At 39.0% G+C, this 27,607-nt stretch overlaps 1 protein-coding gene and 1 pseudogene across 14 annotated transcripts in view; one reads left to right on the forward strand and one right to left on the reverse strand.

Annotated features, from left to right (window-relative positions):
• The window catches only part of LOC105054121 (protein unc-13 homolog), a 71,041-nt gene extending 61,702 nt beyond the window's left edge, over nucleotides 1–9,339 (forward strand). For 11 of the 14 annotated variants that reach the window (XM_073245460.1, XM_073245456.1, XM_073245461.1 and 8 more), the window contains 7 exons: nucleotides 2,004–2,110; nucleotides 2,275–2,352; nucleotides 2,437–2,532; nucleotides 3,881–3,976; nucleotides 4,049–4,232; nucleotides 6,121–6,286; nucleotides 9,076–9,339. In XM_073245460.1, coding sequence (XP_073101561.1) covers nucleotides 2,004–2,110; nucleotides 2,275–2,352; nucleotides 2,437–2,532; nucleotides 3,881–3,976; nucleotides 4,049–4,232; nucleotides 6,121–6,286; nucleotides 9,076–9,085 — 737 coding nt within the window. In that variant the 3' untranslated portion in view covers nucleotides 9,086–9,339. Of the gene's footprint in view, nucleotides 1–2,003; nucleotides 2,111–2,274; nucleotides 2,353–2,436; nucleotides 2,533–3,880; nucleotides 3,977–4,048; nucleotides 4,243–6,120; nucleotides 6,296–9,075 lie in introns of those variants that run through there. The other 3 variants (XM_073245458.1, XM_073245463.1, XM_073245464.1) reach the window with 3 other exon arrangements.
• Nucleotides 9,340–9,418: 79 nt separating this feature from the next.
• LOC105054120 (mitochondrial inner membrane protein OXA1-like) lies at nucleotides 9,419–27,121 on the reverse strand (annotated as a pseudogene).
• Nucleotides 27,122–27,607: the final 486 nt, after the last annotated feature.

A 27,607-nucleotide genomic window follows, 5' to 3' on the forward strand; every position in this document is an offset into this window, starting at 1 on the left:
ACCCGCACCTAGTAGAACAGTCATACAGAAAAGGCGTGATCATGCTCAAAATGGTACAGTTAGCTACCATCATCGCCTAACTAAGCTTGTGAAACCAAGCTGAAGAAGCATATTTGAGATAGTAGAATGCTCATATAATAAAATGCTCAGGAAAATATGAAGGCATGGGAGTGGCTGCAAGTGGACCATCTTAAGTTGATCACTTTGAAGAAGCAGATTTTTTACTTGTAGGTAATGAATTAGCAGCCAAAAGTTAACTATCATAGTAGCAACATCATGAATAGTAAATTAGTAATCATCTAGGTATTAAGTGCAAATATCATATAATACTAGTAGTAAATGAAACATGTAGGGTGAAGCAGCAAGCCATGAAACAGAATTTTTTGTGCTCCATGTGTATCTGGGATCCAACCCACTTAATCTATGGCTTTGATAAGTTGCAGGTGCATCCTTAGGTAGAAGAGAACAAGAACCTAAGTATCAGTGCATTATGGTTGTTAGTTCCTTAAATGTAGCTTGCTACCTCTTGGGTACTTGTGTCCATGGATTTGAGTGCCAATTTGTATGGCATGCATGATAGTACCATGCAAATGCCTTACTGGCATGGAGCACTAGCATGGTACCTGTAGCACTTTGTATGTTGCTGGGCCAATGCTTGCTGACCATTAGGACCACTTGGCACAGCATGATATGTATCGTGCTAGTGTCTGGCAGACACACCATCTGCATGTAATACTCATCCTTGCTTTGGCCTCCGGTTGATGCCTTCAATATGCATGAGATAATTATTGAATATAGCTGGTAGTCAAACGAGTAGTTGTCAATGGTAAGAATGTTTTGTTGGGTAGAAGGTGGTCATTAAACAAGTAACATAGCAAAATGAATGGCCAAAGTAGTAGGACTAGCAACAAGAGCAAATAAAACAAGATTGCACAGGAGGCTTTCTTAAGGGTTGCCAACACTAATAAAAGGGTGTTTGGTTCGCAATCAAAATCAGAATAGGAATCAGAATGGATTGGAATCGAAATGGCCAAATCCCCTGAAGTGTTTGGTTCGTGACTGGAATCGGAATGGATATTTGAATCCTTAGGGGAGAGTAGGAATTGAGTTTTATGTAGATTGGGCCATTCCCTTTTTGCTCTGAAATTGAAATCGCAATAGGACTCCTCCAAACCAAATAGTTGGAATGGAAGTCACTCATTCCCATTCTGATTCCAGACCTCAACTCCCCCCAACCAAACACCTCTGAATGTCAATGTTAAGAGGTAGATGATATGGTCTAGTAGGTACTATGGCAATATCCCATAGAGAATAATTGGAGCATCTTAGGAAAATGGAGGCAGTTGTGGCATTAAAAAGTGAAGGATATCAGTAGCATTGAAAGAGGTGGGATGAGATGGTTGTATAACATTAGATAGCAAGATCTAGAATACAGATATGGTGGGAAGATGGATGTAGTATGCTTACCAATGCTTAATACAAAGTTACAAAACCAGCCTCACCATATATCTGAAAAAATAAAACAGAGAAAATAATCTAGTGGCATGATGGATCAGCACTTAATTCCCAAAAACTACACTAAACAGATAACATTATACAATAAGAAGCACTGTTAACTAGTCATAGTCTATATCCAGTAGTTTTGAGCTATTTGTTGAGCATAATGATGTTTTACTATTATAAGTGGGATTCAAGTTCTACTAGTTACTTGCTTAGCTGGTACTTCATATGTTGCTTACATTACTATAGTAGTTATTTTAAAACTTACTCTTTCCATTTTCTCTCAACCGGTTGGGGGGGGTGTGGGGGGCGCTGGGTGGACTTTGCATTAGGCATTTAACAGAACCTATTGCACTTCACCATTGTAAATGGACTTGATAACCATTTTAGGAAGGATGCTAATGAAGAAAAATACCTGATATAATCAGGATTCTTTCTTTCATCAATCATTGGTTGAACATATGTCTGAATTGCTTTTCTAAATTAGATTTTTTGTGTTCCAGGAACAAGGGTCATATTCTGGGATATGAGAGATTCCTTTCTTTTCTCATTATATCAAGGCAGAGTTGAAAGTGCTCGCTTCGAAATTTTTCTTCCATTACTTGATGGGGTAAGTCGATGAAATGAGAAAGCAATCCTGCTTCTTCATTTACTGTTAGAGCAACAATGTACATCACGCATTTCTTCTTCTGGAGATGTTCATCAATTTGCCCATTCCTGTATTACCATTTTTCAGCAGCTTTATTTGGAAACTTGCATAAATTTGTGTTGTAGGCTCTTGACTACATATGTGATCTAATCATTGAGACACTTAGGGATCAAGTTGTTTCAAGCATTTATCAAGCATCAATGGTAGGTATTTTTCTTCATTAGGCAATAAAATAGTGAATCATTAACATTGTTTTGATCTGATGCTTTCTATGTTTCTCATAACAGGAGGGATATGTGTGGGTATTGTTGGATGGAGGCCCATCCCGTGTGTTTTCTGAGTCTGATGTGACAATGATGCAAGAAGATTTAAATGTCTTGAAGGTAAGCATTCCATCAAATGCACATTTATATCTAGAATCCTTCACACCGATCAATGACATTTTGTTTGAAAAACAAATATAAGCTATGTTGTCTATGATGTTTTAGTCTACTTTATTAGGATTTATATTGGATTTATTTTAGAGATTATAGTAGAGATATTTATAGTCGTTTGTTTCTTCTTGTTAGAACCTTTGTTCTTGGAAGTTTAGGATTTGTCTGCGATCATTATCTTTCTTGGTATTGGAGGTTTCTAATCTGCAAATTCTCAATGTAAAGAAGAAAAGGAACTTCTGCATAGGACATTCTGGATCACAATCTTGACATAAAGACTGCTAAGTGATCATTTGCTAAATTGCTATCATAATGTCTGTGCAGTGTTTGCACTCTGTCATTGGGATTTTAAATATTAAGTAGAGGACACCTGAGTTATTATCTTTCATTTAAGTGCTATTGTAGTCCATCTCACAAGATTTTTTATACTCTCTGAAGCATGCTTTTACAGTTATGTGATGTATGTTACTTATGAGGGGTGATTTAAGGGAGCAAAAATTGTTCAACATTCTCACCTTTTCAGTGCTGCTGTTAATTGTGTTTGCCTTTGTAGTTTGCACTGTTCTGTCCTCCAAGGAAAAGATGTTCTCCAATGATGTGGTCATGTCTGTAGCAAATCAAATATTTGAGATGTCATAAAGATACTCTAAAGTTTGAGCAGATATACTAGAGATGCTAGTGAATATGACTATGAGATCTGTTCTATAAACAGAATTTGCTACACACACACACACATATTTATTTATTTATATGTGTATGTATATGTATGTATGAATACACAAAATTAATTGTTTTCGTACTTGAAGGTTTCCTGCAAGGTTTCTACCAATTTCAACATCATACCCACCGATTAACCTGAATGTGAATATGGTGCCATCTTTTGTACATGATAGTGAGTCATTCCTATGTGCTTGTTGCATGTTCTTATAGATAATCTTAGTCTAGAAAGAATACCTATTTCATCTGGAGCTACCTAAAAGTAACAAGACAAACCATAAGGTTATTGTGGCTGATTCTTGGCATTGTATTCTTGGCTTCTTGTTGCATAAAGAATGACATATATAAAGGTGTTATGTAAGATGTTTTGAAGTGATTGTATTCTCTTGTTCCATCTTTGTCCATTTCTGGTATTTCTTTTTTTTATAATTGTGTCATGCTGTTCTATCGATCATTTGATAATCAGTTGTTTGGGTGCTGTTTTGAAATCCATTATTTCAAACTGATTTATTTGTCAAAGTTTTTTCCTTGTCATTTGACATTGTTGTTTTATGTTCTGACGGGAAGATCTGTTTCCTAGGATTTTTTTATAGCAAACGGGCAAGGCCTCCCTCATGTTATAGTTGAGAAGGAAGCAAGATTAGCTCAACAGATCGTAGATTTGTATGCCCTGAAGGTCTGCCAGTTCTTGGATGTTTTATAGCTTATTCCTTGAGTGTTTCTGAATATATCTAACTTCTTATTTCAGACAAATTCCATTATTGAGATGCTGATAAGTGCAAGTGAACAAATCTCCTATTATCCTGAATCTAAAAAACCTGGGCAAAGATGTGCAAATGGTGCTGAAACATTACTTCGAGTTTTATGTCACAAGAAAGATGAAGTAGCATCTAGGTTTCTAAAAGTGCATTATAAGCTTCCCAAGTCTTCAGGTGAGTACAGGTTCATATCCAACTCATACAGTGTAGTTGCTTATTGTTAACTGTGATGTCATCTCAATTTAGATACCCCACTTCTGCATATGAACCTGTGATGTTTCCATGTGCATGGTCTGTAGTTATTTTTTAGATGGCTATTATTGTGTATTGCATTGTAGTTGCATTTCAGTATCTTTTATGTTTCTCATCTGGATAACCTTTTGCATGTGTTAAAATGGTTTATAATTTATTGTCAATCTATTTTGTGCATAACCATTTGTTTTCCAGATGGAATTATATTAGATTGTGCAAGTTGTATTCCTGCATTCATTGTTTACCAACGTAGTCGCTTAATATATGAGAGACTATTGCTTACGGAAAGTTGCATATAGAGCTACTGTATTAAACTTGTACATCCAATTACTTGCTCAAAGAATTAGGAAGCAGGAGCATCTAAGTAGCCTCCTGAATGATAGAATAATTATTTGCTAGCTGGTTGTATGGTTACATGTAGTTGTTGTATCTTGGAATCTTTGATTTAAGGATTCTAAAACAAAAGAAAACATCTTCAGTTGGACAAGGATGGATTGTTATGGTTATGGTGGAACGAAACAATGCAAAGTATAGCTATAGCCAATCTTAGGTTGCTGGCTAAAACATATGGTTGGAAGAGATAAATTTGTTTGAACTGTAGGTTGGAAGCACAATGGGACATGTTTTCTGAAGAAGGTGCTGCACCCCAGGTTATCAGATGGGGAAAAAAATCAACTAGGAGTGAAACTGAAGCTGATAAAACCTATCAGCAAGATTGAAACGCTGATAAATGATTCGCATAGAAAAAGTTTCAATGAGTGCACAGGACTCACAGCCTCCAGACAGAAAGGCTTGGAGATATTATAACCTGGAATTTGTTAGAATAATGCAAATCAAGAAAGTTAATAGGTGGAGGGGAAAATGAAGCTCATCTGGATTCAAATATTACCAATTTTTAATTAGAAAAAATCACCAATAAGTAGGGGTCACCTTTAGATAGAAGAATTCATGAAGAATTCTGATGGAGGTAATCTGACATTTTAGTTGTCTTTCAAAACACGTCGATTACCGTCAAAATTCAGAATGGACTTTTGGTTGCATAATGAGATGGAAAACAGAGTTAATGAATTTTTAAGGGCTGCCACTAAAATTCTGTCCTAGCATTCAATTTTTTTTCGTCCATAAATTTGATGTGAACCAGAAAGTGGATCCACTGTGAGTGAAAGTTAGATAAAGCTGGAAGAAATCAATTTCCATTAAGGGGTGCACAATAATGTCAATGGCATATGTTACCTGCCAGAAGTTTGAGGATAATGAAACTGTCCTGTGTTGCTCATGTTGTCCATGCTGATTTCAGATGGAGAACAAAAATACTGGACTCCCACCTCTTCAGCAGGATCTTTTTTTTTTCAAGACTATTTCCCTGCTTATTTTGCTGTTCAAGCTATTGTCCTTGACTCATATAATTGGGTTTCAAAGCAGGCATCCTCTTAGTCACATGCTCTAAATCTTGGTGCCAGATAATTATTTTTTTTTAGTCTGGAAAATAGTGTGATAATGTTTTGTGTTTTTGGGGGGTGGACCTGCTATGGAACTATACATGAGCTTCTGTTCCCTCTTCTGGATGTCTTCAAGCCTACTAACATTGCCTTTGAAATCTGCATCTATTTTTGTGTTTAACCTACAATTTTAGGTGTTGAAAAAAGAAAAAAATGTAATTCCAAGATCCTTGCAATTATTTTGGTGGTTTTAGTTTCAAATCCACATATTTCTTTGCCTGTGTATGATGTAATATCTACATCGTTTTTAGCGTCCCAGTCATGAAGTGAGTGGAAAATAAACAGACTCACTAGTGAAGCATTTTCTGCAGACTATGAGGATGTTGTTGGAAAGGAGCCAGCACTAAAATCTTCCCTTATAGAAGACATGCTCAAAAGTAACACTTCGTTCAACTGGACAGAAAAGGGCCAGAGAGGGTTTAGGATGATGAAGAAGAAATTTCAGGAAGCAACATTTGAAATCCCACGTGCACCTTGGTAAGCAATTACCGCCGGTTTCTTTTGCTTATACAGAACTAGTTAAGATTGTCCGAATTCTGAAAATGAGTTTTCTTCTTTCCCCTGGTGGGGGAGGGGGGGTGGGGTGTGGCGTGGGGAGGGGTGGGGAGTGGTGGTGGGCAGACAGGGGTTCCACTCCCCAGATGTAGCTGTTATAAACAATCAAAAGCTCTCTTTTATCTCATTCTTTCAGGAGATCATAGAACTGGAGTATGATTGTGGAATATCAAGTTCTGTATATTAGTATTTATCTTTTTTAGTTAATATCATCATTTGACCAAACATTTAGACTTTTAGAATAATTTGAATATCTGAGAGAAGTCAGAACAATTATCATATTTTAGTCAAATTGTTCTATTGTATCAGTTATAGAGTTGTTTCTTATAGATACAAAATTGTAAGAATGTCTTTTTTTTTCAGTAGAATTTTCTTTTTGATGATAGGACCATGCTGCTGAAGTAGATAACAATCTGATATATAAGTAGCCATCTGAGTTCGAGTTCATCCATTTCATGAAATAATCTTAAATACTAGTGCTAGAATCTCTCCGTAACCTAGAGTGCCACCTCAGTTTCAGAACTCATTTCCAAATCGCAACTGTTCTTTGTATCATGATTCTATAGATAGCTGATCAGCTTCCAAGGAACAAGCAGCTTAGTCTTACTTATAAATGATAAAAGTGACCCCAGTATGTTGCATTAGATAGTTGTGCATGCATGGAGGCATTTTTGTCATTTGACAAATGCAATGAATAATTTTTTCGGTATTTTTTCATTTTTAATGCATTAATTACATCTACCAAACGTCAAAACTATTCCATACTGGTACGTCCGTTATGGTATTTTTATTATTTATATATGTTTTGGTTATTTCCTAGAAATAAAATAAACATCCTTGTATCAGTATGTATGTATATGAGCACTCACAGAATAGGCCTAACAAGGTCAGTCATGATCCGACGATCCCAGAGTTAGGCCACTAAGAATTGGTGTCGTTGGATGTGGTTTATTATTTTTAAATTATTTATTATAATTTAGAAATATCTATTATTTATGCATTAGGAATTTTCAAGTAATATCTTCTTGAAGTAATTTAGAGGTTGTAGATCACATTCAATGACTAGCCTTAGTTTAGAGATTTGGAGATGGTTAGCCCTATTTTTTTTTGGCTGGAAATGGGTTTAGACCGGCTCAAGTCTATCGCATCAGGTTAGGTTTGAATTGTTTGAGGTTTATTTTGGATTGAAGAGAAATTCTTTATGTACCGTAGGTGGTACAGAACCATACATACCGTTCGTGATAATTGACCCATGCATGAGATTGGAAGAAATTTTTTTTTTTTTTACGCATCATGCTCCAGTCCCGTGCGTTAGTCACCACGGGCGATGCGTGTGTTCCGCACCACCCACGGTGAACAAAAAATTTCTCTTGAGTTTAAATACAGAGTCTTTGTTTATTGGGGCCAGGCTGGGTGTATCCAATCTCGACATTTCAAAGCCGGCCTTTCACTACGAGGTCGTTGGGTCCTTCCCATTTCCGCTCCCTCCGCCTCAGAATCCTTGGGCTCCCGCTTCTGACCCTCTTGATATGAAGTAATGTGGACCTTTTCTCAAGCTCTTGAGAAGATTTGTTCTCATTGAAGTGTCGATGATCCCCTAGAACCTTTAGGGCAAGAGGCATTTGTCGATCTCTACTACCTGCCATAGAGCCTCCTCGACTCACTAGAGCTCAGCTCCTTGATCTTCACCTTCGGTTCTTTGATCCTCTTTTTGTGTTGGCCTTCCTTTTCATCCTCAATCTTGGATCGCAAGCTCTCTACATCGAGTCACAGCTCTTTGTTTTATGCCTTGAAGTGCTCGACCCTCTCCTTGAGCCAGCTTAGTTCAGCGTTCTTGGAGATCTCGAGCAAATGATGGAGACAGTCTATTTGAGGATCTTCTGCCTGAGGAGCTAGGTGTGGAACCAGGACTCCATCTGAAATTCCTCCACAAGACGGATCTTGGCGACATCTGGCAGCCATGGCTAGACCTGGGTGGAGTAGGGGAAGTAGATGCTAAAGGAGCGGGCAAAGGCAGCAGTGCGGCCCTTGGAGATGAGGCTGCGAGCTCTTCTCTAGTATGATGTCAAAAAGCCAAGCTTTCTTTCGAACCGTACATGACAGCAGCCTGTGGTAGGTTGCAAAAGTTAATTCGCAACTGGAAAATTTTTCATGTAGACAACGGATGAGCTGAGTGATAGAGCCCTATATCTGCAAGTTTATTTAGTCCTAATGGGAGGTGCATGAACTATAGCAGCTTATTTGCAATTTCCACGAGGAACTTTGTCGTTAAGGTTCATGTGCCACAGTAATGGCGCTTGTGAGGGGCTGTCTCATCTTAATGATGTAAAAAACGAAAGGAACTTGCCTTCCTGCTATATACTTGATGGATGCCCAAACAACGTCAGATACCAATGAGCATCCTTCCAGGTAAACCCTTAAACCCGGCTCCAGGTTATCTCCAAGCTCTGCGATATCTAATCCCCCCCTTCCTATTGACCGTCTTGGAATAGGATCATTCTAAGGATAGCCGGCTCGATGGGCCAGCTCCTTAACTAGTTCCTACACTGCATTTCACCTTGTTTTGTTGGGAAAGTCATCATTAGAATTAAATATATTTGTGATTACGATAGGGCATTGTCTTCATAAATGAAGACAGAAATGTCGATCCTTTTTCTTTATTTGCTCTTTAACTGATCTCCCGTTCTACCAAACCCCTCACCTTTTTTTAGTCTTTTCTAGATTTCTAATCCATTGACCGAGGATGGCTGAGGAAGATACCCTTCTCTCTGCGTATTTCGACTTCTCGGATTCCTTCGCTGGTAGCGAGGCCCACCGGAGCAACTGATTCAGATCCCCCAAGGTATGGATAACCCAGCTGGGGTGTCGGGGTAGTAGGCCAAGGAACCGATGTCAGGAATATTCAGATACCTCCTTACTGGTGATCGTTTGATTACTGTTAGGGATATAATGTTCATTTGTTGTTGTTCTTCTTCTTTTTCTTTTCTTTTTTTTTTTTTTTTTTTTTTTTTTTTTTTTGATGCAAACGAACGGTCACATCAATCTAGTGCAAGAGCAGTCCAAAGAGTTAAGATACAAAATATCTTTCAGAGCTCAGAGGCAGGCATCACCTTGGCACCATATCCAGTCACCAGCATGCTCGGCACTAAAAAAAGCCATCCAGCCTGCAGCACTGTTAGCCTCCCGATAAATATACCGCATACTCATTTTGGTAGAATGGTGAAAAGATCTCTAGATGTTGGATGCTTCATCTCATGCTGAATCCAAACAATGACAGTGGCAGAGTCACCCTCGATGGAGATCCTCTAAGTCTGTAATATCTGTCTCACGTAGATAATGCCCGTTCAAGCGGTACAAAATTCAGCAGCAGGGACGGTCAGGTTAAAGGGCTGTGACCCTCTCGCTGTTAAGAGCTTAACATCCAAACCCTAGATAACAAAGTCTGAACTACTTCTGCCATTTCTGACACTGTTATCAAAGTTGACCTTGACAAATCCCAAGAGAGAAGGCTCCCAAGAAATGAAAAGGACCCTTCGGATGGCTACAGGCGCAACAAAGGAGTCCCAAAAACTCGGAATAGTAAGGCTCGAGCCAGTAGTATCAAAATGGTAGTACTTTGTACCAGCACACGCTACATAGGCACAATCTCAGCATCGAATACAAGATTGTTCGTAGATAGCAAGATCTGATAGGTGACATATACCATCCTACTATCTCCATGCAAACCCTTGATCGTGTTCCATCGGATCACATCTAGGAAAGATGGAAGCCAATGGCCATTGATTGCCCCCATGCCTGGCTGTCTGCCATCCTCCAAATCAAACTCGCCCTCGAACAATGAAAGAGAACATGCTCCATCGACTCCTCTCCCAGCCCGCAAATTAGACAGAAAGTTGGAATCTTCATACCTCTATCCCTGAGTAGTGTCCGAGTCGGGAGTCGGGAGTCGATCTCAAGCAATCTTTCAGAGAAAGAGCTTGATCTTGAGATGGACAGCCACTCTCCAAATCCATGACGTGTCGATCCTTCTGTTAGTCACTGGTCTGCTCATATCGATGAGGTCCCTGACTGGAACCTTAGGACAGCAAGACTTTCATCACACCCTCAAGTCCTGGCTCCAGTGGATAATAATTGGACTGGCAAGAATTTTGTCAATAAGCTGCCTAACAAACAAGTGGGTGACCTTTTGAGCCCGTGTGACTTTCTGAGCCCTCCAATCCTTACCATCAGCTACGATCAAATCATAGAACCATGGGTAATCGTCCATCTCAGTGCTAACATATATCGGCCATCAAGAAAGGGACAGGTTGGAGATCCAAGCATCCTGATTTACATCAACGAAGCCCCATTATCAATCAACCATCTGATCCGGATATTTACTTCAGAGGTGCAAGCATAGATCTCTCTCCAGATGAAAGAGCAGCCGCGATTAATATGAATGTGGGCCCTCTGGCTCCAAGCACCATATCGAATCCTCATCATCCTGCTCCGCAAACAATCAGACTAGATGAAAACTCTAGCTGTATGTCTGGATATCATAGCCTTCCTTCTAACCAATAAGGACTAGATCTCAAGGCCTCCATCTCATATCGACTGGTAGATCACCTCCCAGAAAAATGAAGACCACGATCCCCTTATCGAGCACCCCACGAAAAGTTTTGAAACTGCTGCTCCCGACTCTGAGGAAAGAATACGGCACCACATTATTCGTTAATAGGTAGATCAGAATAAAACTCAGGATCGATCTCACGAAGGTAGTCTTGCCCATCATGGAGAGAGCATTGGTTTGCCAACCATCGAGACGATCTCGAACCCTCTGCTCCATATGCCTGCAGTCAGCTCTCCGAAGTCTCTGCCCCATGATAGAGACCCCTAGGTAGGTCAGGGTCTCAGTCTGGTCAGGGATCCCCAATCTGTCTCGAATCGTCTGCTTCATCTGGACCCTCATCTTAAGGTTAAAAGTGACAGTAGACTTCTGCAGATCCACGAGCTGACCAAAAGTCCGACAATATGCCTCAATAATAGTTGCAAAGCACCTCACATTTCATATCAAGATCCGACCAATAAGCAAGCAGTCATCTACGAAAATAAGATGCGAAAGTGGCTGACTCTCAGGGACTGGCCAGTAGAGCTCCAACTCTATCCTCCGGACTGCTGTCCGAAGAGTACGGAAGAGAGCATCGCACATAAGATAAAAAAATAAGAGAGAGGGCACCTTTAACGAAAACTATCTGTCGAATGGAAGAAGTCTGTCAGGATGCCATTGATCAGGATGGCAAAGCTCAGAACCTTCACATAGTCCATGATCCAATCAATCCATCCATTCTGAAAGCCAAACTCAAGGAGTGTCTAACGAAGGAACTGCCAACTCACTCGATTATAGGCTTGCTCCATATCTAATTTGATTGTCATTAAACTTCGATGAATAAGAGGACATCGTAGATCATGCATGAACCCCTAGACAAGCAAGACATTATCGATGATGTAACATTTACTGACAAAAGTACCGTACTCCAAGCTAATTACGTAGAAAACCATCGACTTCAAACATCCTATCAGAACCCTCGCACACACTTTATAGAGAGTGGTGCAGAGACTGATCGACCTGAAATAACTCGAGATCGATGCATCAGGTCTCTTCGAAATGAGGACAATCATCATCTTCTTCCACTCTTTTGGGATGCCTATAGACTCAAAGACCAATCGCACCACCTCAATCACCTCACTGTTGATAATGGTTCAGTATCATCGAAAAAAAGAGGAGGGAACTGTCAAGACCCGAAGCCTTATCCTCTCCGAGAGATCAAAAGACCTCCCACACCTCAACAACCATAGGACGAGTCATGACCTCATTCTCCTACTTCGAGATGCAGCAAATAGGCTAGGACCCCTGGAGGAGGGCATCTCCGCCCAAAGGGGTGATCTAATGCGATATAAAGAATTGCAAATTCTATCTCGTGATCTCATCACTACCCTCCACCACTCAACCATCATTTTTTTCAGCTGTTTGATACGATTGATGGACTTTCAAATCATCATCGACTGATGAAAGAATCTGATGTTTCGATCATCCTCCATGATCCACTGCACCCTGGACTTTTTCCTCTATAACATCTCCTGCTGTCTCAATAGAGAATGGTGGATGAAGAGCTTGTATCGAAGCTCCCTTAGGTTAGGCTCCTAAAAACCCTCATCTTGATCCTCTCTCCTCTGGAGCTCCGCAATGTCCACCTCCACCCCATCGATTCGTCTGAAAATATCACCAACCTTTGATCGACCCTACGCCGCACTAACTCAAACCTCCTGATCATCCGATATCTTGCATTACCACAAATCAGTATTCTCCAAATGTCCTTGATCAAGTTCCAAGATCTCAAATAAAAGATCAAGAACTTCTCAAATCTGAATGAAACCCTAGACAACCGCAGACTGTCAGTGGTGATGAGAAAACAATGATCCGAAGCGATTTTCAAAAGGTGCTTAACATGATATCCTGAAAAATGCTGAAATCAAGCAACTGTGGCCAACATCCGATCGATCCACTTCCAAACCCTGGATGCCCCAAGCCAATTATTGCACCAAATAAATCTGGACCCACCATAACCAAGATCAATTAAGTCCACATCTCCAATAAACTTCTTGAACTCCTTCAAATCAATGCTATCCACATACTACCTCCCGTCCATCTTATCGTAGAACCCCACTATCCAATTGAAGTTCCCAATAATAAGAGAAGACAGAATCTATGCCACCATTCTGAAGATCTTGGACCAAAACATCCTCCACTCTATCTAGTCGGTAGTTGCATATATCCCAAACAGAAATCAAGGACCATCAGTCTGCTCAAATATAATTAACGCTATTTATTGCTCACATCTGTAAAAGATATCTATCTTGATCGAACTTCGATGCCAAAGCACCATGATAGATTATTCCTTTAAAAAATCTTCGCGGCAAAGAAAGGAGAATAAACGAGCAATACAGCATATAGGCTTTAAAAAATCTCCGTGCGTTCCTCTCGCACCTCCTGCCCGGCCGGTTTGTAACTTAGAAACAGGAAAGTCCATCCCCCTTAAGCGAGTGCGTTGCATGGAAATACTACAACCGCACTTGCTTTAAAGCAAGCATAGTTGGCCTTGTCGATCTGTCCCGTCCTATCCTTTTTATTCTCACCTCTGTAAGCCTTTTGACTAATATATTACACATATGACATTACATGGGGAAAGTGACTTACCAACCCCTATCATTTTTTTTTTTTTGGTAAACCCCAATCAGTTTCAGAAAAAACATAAAGGCTAGGTTCGAGGAAGGAGGATGGCGGGGGGGGGGGCGGCGTGGCTGAGGTGCTCACCAAATCCGTATGTAAGGGATAAAAGGATTGACGTGATCAAGTAGCAAAAAATGGCCTGGAAGATATAAAAATAATTAGTATAAAATTATAAAGCACCAAACAGATCCGCCAAACTACTGCATGGAGAACAAATTGAGTAATACATCTTAACAAGGCAAAATTGATGGCTCCATGCCAGCAAGAATTAAACAAGAATTTCTTGTAATTCAATTAATAAAATACTGTATTTAAAATAAATTAAGACCAAATATCCATGCCCATTGAATAGCCAATGGAGATATCAACCTACAGGTTGCAGAAATATCAACTTATTTCAACTGTGGACATTGTTTTGCTTTTCTGGGTTTGATGTTTTAGCTTTTGCATTGCAGATCATGCCACTACATACACAAGGGGGCACATAGAGCAACATTTTCTTGGTCAGCAACAAAAATATGAGACCAATGTTTTTTCTTTTTCGGTAATAGGGAGACCAATGTTTTGAAAGAAGGATGCAATATGTAGGAGGTAGAGAAATTCTTTGTGCAATGTCGATGGTGTAAAAAATCTAAAGTAGAACGTATCGTTTTACGTGATTGATCCACATAACCATCATTTTCCAACGCATATTTAATACTTGCAGTTTCATTTTTTCATTTGAAAATTTTGAATGACGAAAATGCTCCTACTCTTTAAAAAAAATTAGGATATTTTATATCCGTATTATAACATTCTGCATATAGAAAATTATAATTTTAATACAAAATATCATAATATACCATAAGAAATCATAATTTTTTTTAAAAAATAAAAATATTTTCGTCATTCAAAATTTTCAAACGAAAAAATGAAACTACAAATATCAAATACACATTGGAAAGTGATTAGACAAAAATACTTCTTCCATATTATGACATTCTGGATCATATTATGACATCATGCACTACATTACAACAACCTGTATGTAGAATATTCTAATTTTCTGAACCATATTATAACATCCTACGTGTAAAAGTCATAATTTATCACAGGATGTCATAATTTTTTTCAAAAGATAGGAGTATTTTCGTCATACAAAATTTTTATACGAAAAAGTGAAACTGTAAACATTAAATGTACGTTAGAAAATGATGGCTACGTGAATCAATCACATAAAGCGGTATGTTCCATATCGAATTTTCTACACCACCCGTGGTGTACAAAGAATTTGCTGTAGGAGGTAAAGGGACTGCATGATGCATTGATGATATGTAGGCCACATATCTGGGTGTATGTAGTTTAGCATTATTAGATTGTTTAAATATTAAATATTACATACAATAAAATAAATTTTTTAATAAACAATACTAATATTAATAACAGCATCCGTCAATTAGTGCTGAATACTTGGAACTTAATTTCTAACAGCAATAGTCATAACATAATTAGTGCTAAATACAAATGTGGTCATATAATGATAAGCAAGCCACATATGCAGCCATACAAATGCCAATCCTACCATATATGCAGCTTCACATTGCTAAGCAGATCACTTCTTTAGTCCATATAAGTCCCGACAGCATAAATAAACCGCATATAAGAAATGCGGTGGATCAGAGGACAGCATGTCCATATGCGGCCATATGCACCATATATTTTAAAATTATGTAATAAGACAACAACAATGATAACAAAACGAAAAATCATAGACGTGTGTGAGGTGCCTGCATGTGTAGGGATGTGCACGTACGCGCGCGCGCACATACATGCTAGCGCACGCGCTACACTTTTGTTTGTTCTGATAGGGAGAGAACTCAATGGAAATCTTCTAAATGATTTATCAGCAGTACACCAGCACCAAGGAACATCATGATTGTTTTTTTTTTTTTTTTTCTTTTTTCGTTAAATTATCACAGAGGACAGTAAGGCAAGGCCATGAATCAAACTTTTCAGACACTTTCGTCATCAAACAAGATGAATTCGTCAATGTGCTTGGTAAAGAGGATATTCATTAAGAGAACTAGGTTGTCTCAGGTGAACATGCCTCGATAGGTGTATTTCTCAGGGCCAATTTGGATTTTCAGGCACCAGCTTAGCTAGTTGTCTGACCAGCCAAGCACCCACCCAAAAACAAAGGTTAGATTCAGTACTCCTTTTGACAGGCAGGTCTTTTGATAATCATTTATGACCTAGAATTTACTTCTCTCTCGCTCTCTCTCTAAATTGACAGTTCGATGGATACGCTAAACAAGCTTCATGCAACAAAACAATAATATGCAGATTGATGGATAAGCGTTTGACCTATGCAGAGCAAGTCTAAAGCTTACAGGGCTGAAAAACTAAGGCTAAGTTGATGAATACAGTAGCTTAGATTGCATAGCATAATTTTTATCATGATCACTTGGCTCCGCATCTGCTGTTTAGAACATATAGGAACAACAGTAGAGCATCAATCACTCAGACTTTCCACATTTAATCAATTGAAGGCTTTTTAGCACCGCAAGTATACAGCTGAATTCCACGAAGGCTTTCAATTAGCTAGAATTTTCTTTTGGGAGGAAATACTGTTCCCTTTATCATCCTTCATGCTATAATTAACCAGACCATGAACTTTTTTAAAAGACAGATGTCTCTTCTTTTTCTGTTAAGTCTTGCAAGGACTCAAAGTTGGGTACCTGGCTAGTTGGTTACAGCAGATTTTTAGGGATATTAAAGAAGCGGTAGCTGATTTGTCTGGAAGATTTTTCCTATACTAAGAACCAAAGATTATTCATAGAAGAATCCATCAAAAGGCTATAAAATGCCCTATGTTTTGGGCACTGTTAATTTTTTTTTTTTCCGAGAAAAAGAACATGCGAATTTCTTTTGAGTGACAGAAAAATGACTGGAGATCAGGCCTGGCCGACTATTCCTTCCCTAATCCCATTCTTTTGCCCTCCTCTTCTCCTCTTGTTCTTCTATTGTAGGCTTCATATCTGCTGATTCACTGCACTACAACAATAAGCACTTTATATTGATCCTTTTGTGCATGAATGGGTTTTCCACAACGTATTTTTATTTTCTAGATAGCAGACATTTCTCTGCAAAGTTTCACTTTGAAGATTTGACATTATTCTACATTTCAGTTATTTACCTTCACCAATCACCTGAATAACCTTATATCATTTACCTCGGAGTAGCTAGGACTCAATCCTGTATAGAAACCCAAAACAAAGAATTTTCTGACCTTATGTCACACCCAACCTCCCTTTCTTTATTTCTCATGCCCTCTAACTGGCAGTAGCTAGGCTAGAGACTGGAGATGAAGCTAAATTTCATTCCTAAACTACCTCTCGACACCCCCTATGCAATCACCCTCCCTTCCTCCCACCCAACACCTCACACCCACAGTCGTTTTTCCTCCTAAAGTCCTCCATCAACATATCCATTTTGCACTCCTTTCTACACCACTCTGATTAAAGCATGCAAAAAGGTTTTAAATACCAATACTTAACCTCATATATCCTTTCCCATTGGAATGTTATCGTATCAATACAGTATGAAACCAATGATGCATGCAAAAGCTGACAAAATCAAAAGAATGAAAATCATCAACATATACCTACGCTCACTATGATACCATTCCTGTGCAATGGTATGGATTGATACAAGCCAGTATGGCCGATACATACCTGTATGGATGATTTCAGTGCCCTGGCACCATACATGTACTGGTTTCGCATCAGAATGGTACAGTGTCACAACACCATCCCATTCCAGCAGTTTCCAAATCCATGGCATGCAACATATTTATTTATTACAAGTGACAAAGAGATATGGAAGATGCCACACAAAGGCAAAGATTAGGGGTGAAACTATGGCAGCATTGGAGTCACCAGAAACCTATCCATTATGGAAGAGGATCACTATGCCCATCCCACCCACAATGAAGAAAACTAAGCTTCAGAACTGTGCTTTCTATAAATAGGAAGAAAGTTGCTATACCAAACCCCATTAGTTAAAGTGGTGGTGGCAAAAATTGACCCGACCTAAGAACCCAACCAAACCCAACCCTATATGGACCAACATGGGTTTTAAAGTTAGGGTTGGGTATGGATCAAATTTTCTAATCTGAACTTAAATTAATGGTCAGAGATTTGGCCCAACTTGGGTCATGAGATTAGTTTTTTGTTTAGGTCAGAAGAATTTAGGTCAGGTTGAGTAAGTTGTCTTGGATAAGAATTTTTTGAGTGGATACCCTTTTTTTATAATACAAGTTATATATATAGGTTTGGAAATGAGCTGTTAAGAATTGTATAGATTGGATCTGATATAATACTAGTTATTTATATAGTTTTGGAAATGAGCTGTTTAGAACTGTAAAGATTGGAGTTCATATATTAGGTGGGTCATTTAGGGACCAGCTGGTGCAAAGTAGATCAGTTTAGCATTAAATGGTTGATCTTGGGTCATGGATGTCGACACATAAGTGGGTATGGGTCTAGGGGTCTTGATCCAATTTCGGGTCAAGTCAGGTATCATCAAGATATTGTATGTTATTATCCATACTTGATATGAACCAAACTTTACCTAATCTGATCTTTTCACCATTTAGTTCAAGGATATTGAGGAATAGATAGAGCAGGTAAGTCTTAGCTAGTAGCTTCCTTGACTTCCAGGTCTGTCATTGGAGGTGTTTCTGTTATCCATCCTCTCTTTGGAGGTTTCGCTCTATTTTTTAAGGTTTTTTGTTAAGCAATATTTTTTGGCTTTTAAAGTTTCAGCTCCTTTCCCTCTGTCTTGATACTTATCCTTTGTATGTGAAAAATTGTCAGTTTGATGCATCCCAGTGGACAATAGACTCTTCTTTTAAGTTTAATTTATCTTTTTTCTAGAAATTAGATGGGGCTTCCCTCCCATCTTCCTAAAAAAAGAAAAAGAAAGAAAGAGGTTTGCAAGGTTGCATGGAGTTTCAAGGTTATTTCAGGTATGGAACAAAATGTATTAGAGAGCTTAGTTTCCAACTGGTTATCACCAATCAGAAAGAATGAAAAATTAAGCATATTAAGCATATTAGGCTGGGCACGGCACCTAGCTTCCCCGCAGCATTTATAATCACAAAAAAAAAAAAAAAAAGGAAGCCCAGTTTTGTGTAACAAGGCAGCAAAGCTTTTTCTAGACCTAAGACTATTTAATCCCTTCTGAAGGTCCGTCCTCTCCAAAAGTCAACCCAAGTTGTTCTTCATCATAAGCTCTCTCTGGTTGGCATGACTGCCCTCACTGATAGAGGGTATGGACATTGAGATCAAAGGGGTAATACTGAAATCTTGCTCCATTTAGACACTTCTTTCCTGTTTTTATTTGTAGGTGATACCTTGTAACCAGTTTCTGTTGGCATGTGAGTCCTCAATCTTGGGATATTAAATGTTTAAGAGGCATTAATCATTCTTCTGTTTAACAGTACAAGCCTTGTGAAATAAGATTACACGTTCTCCGATCATTCCTACTTTTTTCAGAAAAAGCCACTTCAGAGAGTCATGTTACATCCTATAGGCATAGATGCTATTGTTAGAGATTTCAAATCCATAGAAGTAAACCGAATCTGCTTAGTTGCAGATAACAAGCGTATATAAAAAGCAAAGGTTCCAAGTGATAGCTCATATAGAAGTCAGAAAAAGTTCAAACAGATGTAAAATAGATTAAGTGTAACCAGTAAGACTTATCCAACATATTTGATGACAAGAAAGGAACTTAAATTATCCAAAGAATAGAAAGGTGGCATCAGCTAGAAGGTATAAGTAATACTGGTCAGCATGTCTACGTTTAACCCCAACCTGGATGAGTGGCATGTAAAATATTACTAAAAGATACACCTCACTTCAGCATAAAATCTTCAAGACTTTAAAAGGTAAGCCGCACTGCTGGCAAACCTTTGGAAAGTTAACTGTCATGGGAGTAAGGACTGTAAAATTTCTTCATTGCACCCACCATAGGATTTCCTTCCATTCCTTCTAGCATGGTCCACTAGAACAACAACTTTATCTCAGTTCGTTTATTGCTAGAATTGATATAAGACCAAGCAGGATTTAATGTGAAAAATATTAGGACCTTTTGCATATATGCCCTGCAAATACAGCTTATCACATTTTTACCCTTCGAAATTACTACTTGTATATATACCTTCAAATCATCCTGTTTTTGCATGGATACATGTCCTATTAGATTTTTGGCTGGTGTTAATAAATAATCATTTTAAGTGTCAAACAAATTTATTACTCTTTCACACGCCTTTAAAAATTTATACAAAAAGTATAGCCCTTTTGAGCACAAACTAAATATTAATTTTTTTTAAGGGTAGTGACATAAAAGGGTAATAGTGTCAAATGATAGTCAACATTGTTATTATCAACACTGTCATCTTAAAATCTAATTGGAGGGGCATCAATGCAAGAACAAAATGATTTTAGTAGTATGTATGCAAATAGTAATTTTCGTAAGGTAAATATGTAATAAGCCATATTTACAAGGGCAGATATGAAAAGAAAACATAAAATTATATTTACTTCATATGTCTCAATCTAGGATATATTAAAAATTGTTAAAAAACCATAAGAAACATAAGTTACATTATCTAGAGAGAATATTTTCTAGTGTTGTAAGAATGAGAAAAGATTTTCAAGTATTGGTATGTTGTGTTGGTGGCTGGACCTATGCTAGTTGCTCGATGGCACAGTATGATATAGCATTGTGCCATTTTTTGGTCCTATACTGACATAGCAAAGCTAGCGAGGGAGGGAGAAGGAAAGAGAGGGAGAGAGAAAGAGAGAGGGGGGTAGGGAGGGAGGGAGAGGGAGAGGAACGTGGGGAGAGGGAGAGGTCAGCAGCCATTGCCAACCTCATTTCATAGTTTCAAACTTAAGAAAAAGCCTCTGGCCCCTATTTCGTTTGAAACAAAGGAATGAGGGCTTCCAACGGCCCTCCCACCACCTCTCTCTGTCTCTCTCCCCTTCCTACTCCCCTTGTCTCCCTCCATTCCTCCCTCTCCTTCTCCCTCCCCCTCTCTCGCTCTTCCTCTCCCTCCTCCCTCCCTCTCCCCCTCCCTTGCCAGTTTCTCGAACCGAGGGGCATGACCATGCTGGTTTGCCCCCAATACAGCTTAATACGCACCAAACCAGATGGTTCGAGGCGGTACAACATTCCATGATTGTAAGAGCTTCGTAAGTGATATATGTCAATCTGAACAAAATTTGAAGGTTGGATTGACAAACACAAAAAAATTGAATGTGATCATCTTTGGAGTACAATGTCATGAACATTCTTATAATTTCAAAAGGGGTGGATAATGGAACATGAAAAATTAAAAAATAAAAAATAAAAGAAGGTGAGACAAGAAATCTACAAACATGATACGAATCCTGCAAATGTGTGCAAAGTCACAGTCCACTGCAATCTTCTCTAACTTGATTGAGAAAGGCTTTTCCTAGTTCACCAAAAATGAAAAATGGCTTTATGAACATACATCAGACTTCAATGCTTTCTGATTCCCCATCACACTTCTTATGTCAAGCTTCCTAGATGACAAATGATCATCTCACTAGCAACAAAGGAAATAAGTAGAATTCATCCATCCTTCCATCTTATACATCACAACTTAACTTCCATCACATGCTATAATGATCAAGCTTTGTGCAGATTACTTTTTGTGAACCAGTATTCTAAGAGCTATTTTGGTGTATTGCACTCTTTCTCAATCTCTTTCTCGTGGCCACCATCAATGTTAGATCACGTCTTCCCCATCCATTTCCCTGCCCATTAACAAAATGAAAGAACCTTTTCTTAGTGTAGCCTCATTTTTCATTGGATGTGATTAAACCAACTCAATCAATTCTTAGTCGCTTTGACCCTTAACGGTGCAATCCTTGCACAGACTATTGAACTTTAATTTAGTTTCCTAGCACCATAGTAACCACCAACACTAATCTGCTATATTTCAAAATACAGGTATTATAACTACTCAATTGCAGATCGACCCTTCAATCAACTTTGAACTCTTGCATGTGGAACCTTCAAGTCTAATTCAGACTGCAGAAAAATGGACAATATATTATCAGCAACTGGAGCGAGGGTCGTAAAACATAAAATTTAAGGCCCACACCAATGCAAAGACGAAGAAGTATACATTAGAATTTCACAACTAAAAGAAAAAAGAAAAAAAGCTAATTTGCGAATTTACTAAGGTACAACTTGAAAGTAACATATCTACCGCACGAAGAAATGCATACCTCAACAGCTGCCAAGAAAGTTAATGCTGTTAACACTCGAAGCATGTATAAAGGATCAGGAGATGTCAAATCAGTAGACCAAAATGCTCCACCTCCTTTAAAAGAGAGAACTTTCTCAATCATATTTGAAATCTACAAACAGCAGAGGCAAGACATATATCCAGGATCAAAGAACAACTTGACTGAGCATACAACCAACAAGATCTGTGGATGTAAATATAAATTGTAAAAAAATCATCACAGTAATAAAATCAACAAATTTACAGCCAAGTAAAAGCTGACAAAAATGGGTCCTAAAATGAAAAGTCCCTTCAATAGAGTAAATGGAGTAACCCCATGCCTTAATAACAAGAAATGCAAGCAGTCAGAACAAGAACAATCCAAAAGAAGCAGCATAATTTACAGAATCGACATTAGCCAGGAAAAATTCAGAGCAAATTGCAGTGAATTTCAACATAAACATTGTATATAAACTAAGATATGACCTTCTACATAATATGGTAGCTATTTTCTCATTCTATTTAACCACAATCAAAATTGTATCAATCTTCTCCTTATGCAAACAGACATTATACCATAACCTTAGGAAATAACCCTCAAATAACCAATTCAATAAAAAGTAAAAAGGAATTTGAATAAGTTATATAGACAACGTAAGTTATGAAAGCACAGCCAAGCTTTTTCCCTTAAGTTGTGTATATTAATCTTGTTCACTATTGGTCCTTACTCTAGGTCAAATCCTCCTAATTAGTGAATCGTTCCCCAATATTCTATTCATATTTTCTTTTGTTACTCTGTCCTCATTTCAAACCCATGAAACAAAAATTTGGACATCCAAAATGCCAACATTTTTATTTACTAGCTTATGCCAGATGTGAGCAGAGTACCAAACTTTCACTCACACAGTTTTCTCTCACTTCCCTCAACAAACTCATTTCTCACTCAATCCATCCAGTTACACCAAAAATCCACCTGACCATTCACATCCTTATTCCACTCATTTATGCTCATGGCCTTCACCATTTCTCAACATATTGATCCATGTGAAAAAAATGATTTATGACTATCTTGCAGATCATTTTTTAAAAAAAAAGAGTCTAGAAAGTTTTCTATAATGGCATATCACTTCAAGGCATAATAGCAGTTGTATGGTGTAACCCTAATGTTCGGCAACTGGTCAAGACCAGCAAGGATGAGCATTATCAGCTTCCTCTTGTGATAGAAAGATTGTTAAGTCTGATGGCACATCATCTCAAATCTTCAAATATAGGTAGATAAATAATGGGGTCAGATGTAGTAGATGCTGATGTGGAATACACTATGCATGCAGTAACCAAAAAAGTAACTATGAGAAGTCTAGGCGAGAGGAAATAAAAATTTGCAAATATATATATTGGATCCCATATGCAGTACATGTGCAGCAACATGGAAAATTGGAGGTAAGACAAGAACCCAAGACAGCCAGTTTCAGACATAACCACCAATAAACTGATTCACCAATGGAATGCAATCATAATTGCTTTTTTGGCCTTAGATAGCCTTCTATTTAAGAAGATCAGGTTGAAGGCTACATTGCATCAAAGAAGTCAGAGATGTTCCACCTTGTGAAAACAAGCATTATTTGCAAGGAGTGTGTGGGGGAGTAGTAGATGTGGGCAAACGCTGAACATGAGAATCTAGAGAAAACAACTGCCAAATAGCATGGTTTCAAGGACCTAGAGGATTGCAAGATGTTCAAACAAGCTATTTTACTAGTTCATATTCCTTAAACCAAGGAATGCTGAATCGACCCGAACTGGGAGGCTTGGCCCGTACCAAACCAAACCATCAACTTGGACACTTTGGCCATACAGGTTAGTATAGGTTATAAAATGACCCTTGCTTTCCTAATTCAAACAAATGCTTTCAGAGCCTTCTGGTTCTTGAGGGCTCTCTTGCTCGTTTTCTCCACTCTCTCCATCTTGTGAGTGCTCTCTTCAACAGCATTCCTTGGCCTCCACTCTCTCTCTCTCTCTGCTGAATGTTGCTTACAGTAAGCTTCCCCCCTCCCTCTCTCTCTCGTGGTCTCTTGTGGCCCTTGTTCCCAAAGCCAAAAATCTCGAAGCTGCTTCGAGCCCTCACGAAGCCCTCCCTGTTATCGAACACCTCATCCTCAATCCCTCTCTCAAATGAGTTCGGAGGCCTCAACCCCTCTCTCCCTCCCTCTCCTTCCCCTTCTCTCCCAATCCCTCTCCCTCTCTCTCTTCCTGCCTCTCCTCCCACTCCCTCTGCCCCTCCCCCTCCCCGTTTCGGGACACTCCAGCATGGCACAGTATAGACCTATACCATACCAAACAGGTCATTAGTTGGTACCAGCCCCAATATAGGTCAGGCAAACCTTGCCTTAAAGAGTTCTTATTTTGATATCTGAACAAACACTAATTTATCTTTCCACTAAACTTAAATCCTACAATCAAGCCACAATATATCAACATAGATATAACTTAGCATTGATGGATGATTTGATGGCTAGCCCTTGACAATGGAGCTGCATGGGATAGAATCTTAATGAAAAGTCAAAAGCATAAGGAGTAATCCATTCCGCATCTTCATACACTGATTTGTGTAACTTTGAGCACAGTTTTCTATATGACTGCATCATCTGCACTAGTACGGCATGGAAGTCCTGGCTGATAATAACATATTGCAAATTACTCTAAATCTTTCATTCCATAATAGGAAAAAAACCAGCATTGGTGCCTTGAGTTACACTGAAATTTTTTTTCCTCATTCCAACACTTCTTGATATAGTCAAAAGCATATGAATAACCTTTAGGACCAAAGCATGATAGATATTTCCCAATAAAACATAAAAGGAAAATCCAACCTCTAAGAGGTACATACCTTTGAAATAATGCCTTCATTCTTTTCTGACCCTCCTGCACATATTCTGGATCCATAGTCTGCAAAGAATCACCTAGTATTATTAGCACACAGCAAAGAAAGGTGAAATAACTGAAGTAACAAACTGAAAGTCACTTTCTAACCATTTGTCATATTTAAATATGCGTAATATGGAGGTTCCAAAGAATACTGTCTACAAACTGTACGTTTATTTGCCACTTGAGCTCCTCCAACTCCGGCCTCATTGTCTGTACATGAAAAGATCCACTAAACATAAGGTACAATAACGACAAAATCACAAGGCACACAAAGAGGCAATATTGAACAATATGAGAAAGACATACATCACACAATAAAAAGTAATCATCATTAATAGAAAATGTTAAAAGACGTGATGCAGTAAACCCAAAGAAGTAGCTTCCATATTCTACTTCTACAGAGCCTTAGTGGTAGGTTTGCTTTCTCAGTACAGAGACTATTTACAAACACAGGTTATCACACTTTATGCATTCCCGGCACTTCTAGATGACCTTTGTTCTCTTGAATGTAAAAGAGCTTTATTCAGGAATGGGTTTTCCATAGTCTATTGGATTCAGTTATCTGTCAACTAAAGGAATTTATTATTTAGACAGAGTATTAGTCTATTGGATTCAGTTATCTGTCAACTAAAGGAATTTATTATTTAGACAGAGTATTTTTAGTGTTTATACCAATCATCTAGAACCTAGAACCAGGGCTGCCTACTGCTTCACTGAACTTTCCTTTCGGTTAAACAGACATTTGTCTCATAGCATTAAAAAGGCAACTGATCGATGCTACAATATCTGTAAAGTTATGTCATATTGATCCAGCAGAATTTTATTCTCTACTGGTTACAGTTCATATTTTTCCCCAAGGACTGCTAACTTTACATTGTGCATTACTAACACCTGTTTATTTCAATTACAAACACTTACAATTAGATTTGAAAACAAGAAAAGGTGCTCGATCAACAAAGCTTAGGTACCGGGACGAAACAGAATGCAACCAGCCAAGGTCAATGATAGTCCAATAAGTACTAAGGATATAAATACCAAAAGCTAAAGGAATCACTTCGGTTGATAAATAGTTAATTATATATGAGGGCTACTTTTACTCGTAATTGAGTAACTGAAGAAAATAATCGGGAAAAAGCAAGAGATTAGCTTGAGAAATTGTGACAGCAAATCATTATAACAATTGCTAGAAATCACTCCAATTTTCATGGGCAACTATAATCGAACATCAAAAATACATCTACCGCCAGCGAACGAAATAGCGTCCATGACAGTTTCCCGACCCATAATAATAAGTGACAAACAACATCAGAAATTATGAGACAAATCAAAGACAGCTATTACAGAATGGAGCAGCCACGACTCACATTAAGCTTGACGGTTGCCTTCATCTGGTTTAACAGAAGTGGAATTGTTACCCCTCGAACCAAAAAGTCGTCAGGGCAATGGACGCCCATCTGAGAAGGAAGCATCGAGAAAAACCAAACCTTCTTTGCTTTTCCGAGACACCCAAATTCCTCACTAACAGTATCGACAAAAGAAGTGCAAAAGACCGACCAATTCAGTCCGGTAAACGAATGAACGCCATCGATCAAAAATTGCAGCGCAGCCACGGGAAGGAAGGAATCAGCGGCCGCAGCTGCAAACTTCACCAGTGAACGGAGCCGGAGCAGCGGCGATATCGATGGTGTTGTCTGTGAGAACCTCGGCGTCCTTGACGTAATCGATCTCATTGGATCCCTCGGCGCCGGAGGAGTAGCCCCGGAGACCCAGCGGGAGGGAGAATGCGAGGGTTCTGGGATCCCGAAGGGCAGAGAAGCCAAAGCCTGGAATGGATCGGGAGGAGGCGGGGGTTGGGGAAGAAGATGGGAGTGACAGACGGTGGGGAGGTTTGGCGGCGCCGCCGTCGCGCTTGTCGTGGAGGATGTGGGCGAAGGAGAGGTGGAAGCGGCGGGAGAGGTGGGCGGTGAGGCTCCTTCGAGCGCAAGCCATTTGGAGGCGCCGCGAAGAAGGGGAGGATCTCAAAGGAGGGGATTCCAAGAATGGAGGAGGGATATCATGGGGGAGTCCGCCCCAGGTAGGTGGGGGATGGGGTTGTGCGTTGGGGGAGGAGGGGAAGGGGGAAAAGGGGGCGAGACCGGGAGGTTTGCAGACTTCCGTTTCGGTTTCTTTTCCAGACGGCGGAGTCCAAACGTCCCTCCCGTTCTCCGTTGGGCATAAGCAGGGTTTCGGAACGGTGAGGTGGAGTAGACCCTCTTGATAGCTGATCAAACCGGGTCTAGGCTGCACTTAGACTGCAATGAGTGAGTGATGAGTACCAAGGACTGGGATACATGTCCATTTCGGTTTTATTTTGGTCGTCACATTCTGTTCAATAGATGATAAGTTTGCTTTCCTGACTAATGAGGATGGAAGTTCAAACTAGTCATTAATACCGTCAGCTAAAACATGTACAAGGTTGTCTTGGGATTTGCAATGCTTTCAACACTTGAATGGATAGAATCTATCTGGGAACACAAGGTTAAATAGACACCATTCGCAAGGTGCAGAAGTATTTTAGTTTTATTAACGAGCAAAAAACATGCATTAAGTGATCTAAGCTAAACTGCACATACTGAAAATGTAATCTAAAATGTTGCTCCAAAATTTTATTTTCGATTGCATGAGTAGAGTCTAAGATCAAACCTGCAAATATGGGGATGATATATGTCAAAGTCCTATTCCTTGGTTTGACTTAGGTTCAGTGCTCATGTTG

The sequence above is a fragment of the Elaeis guineensis genome, chromosome 11 (assembly GCF_000442705.2).
Source record: "Elaeis guineensis isolate ETL-2024a chromosome 11, EG11, whole genome shotgun sequence".
NCBI lineage: Eukaryota > Viridiplantae > Streptophyta > Magnoliopsida > Arecales > Arecaceae > Elaeis > Elaeis guineensis.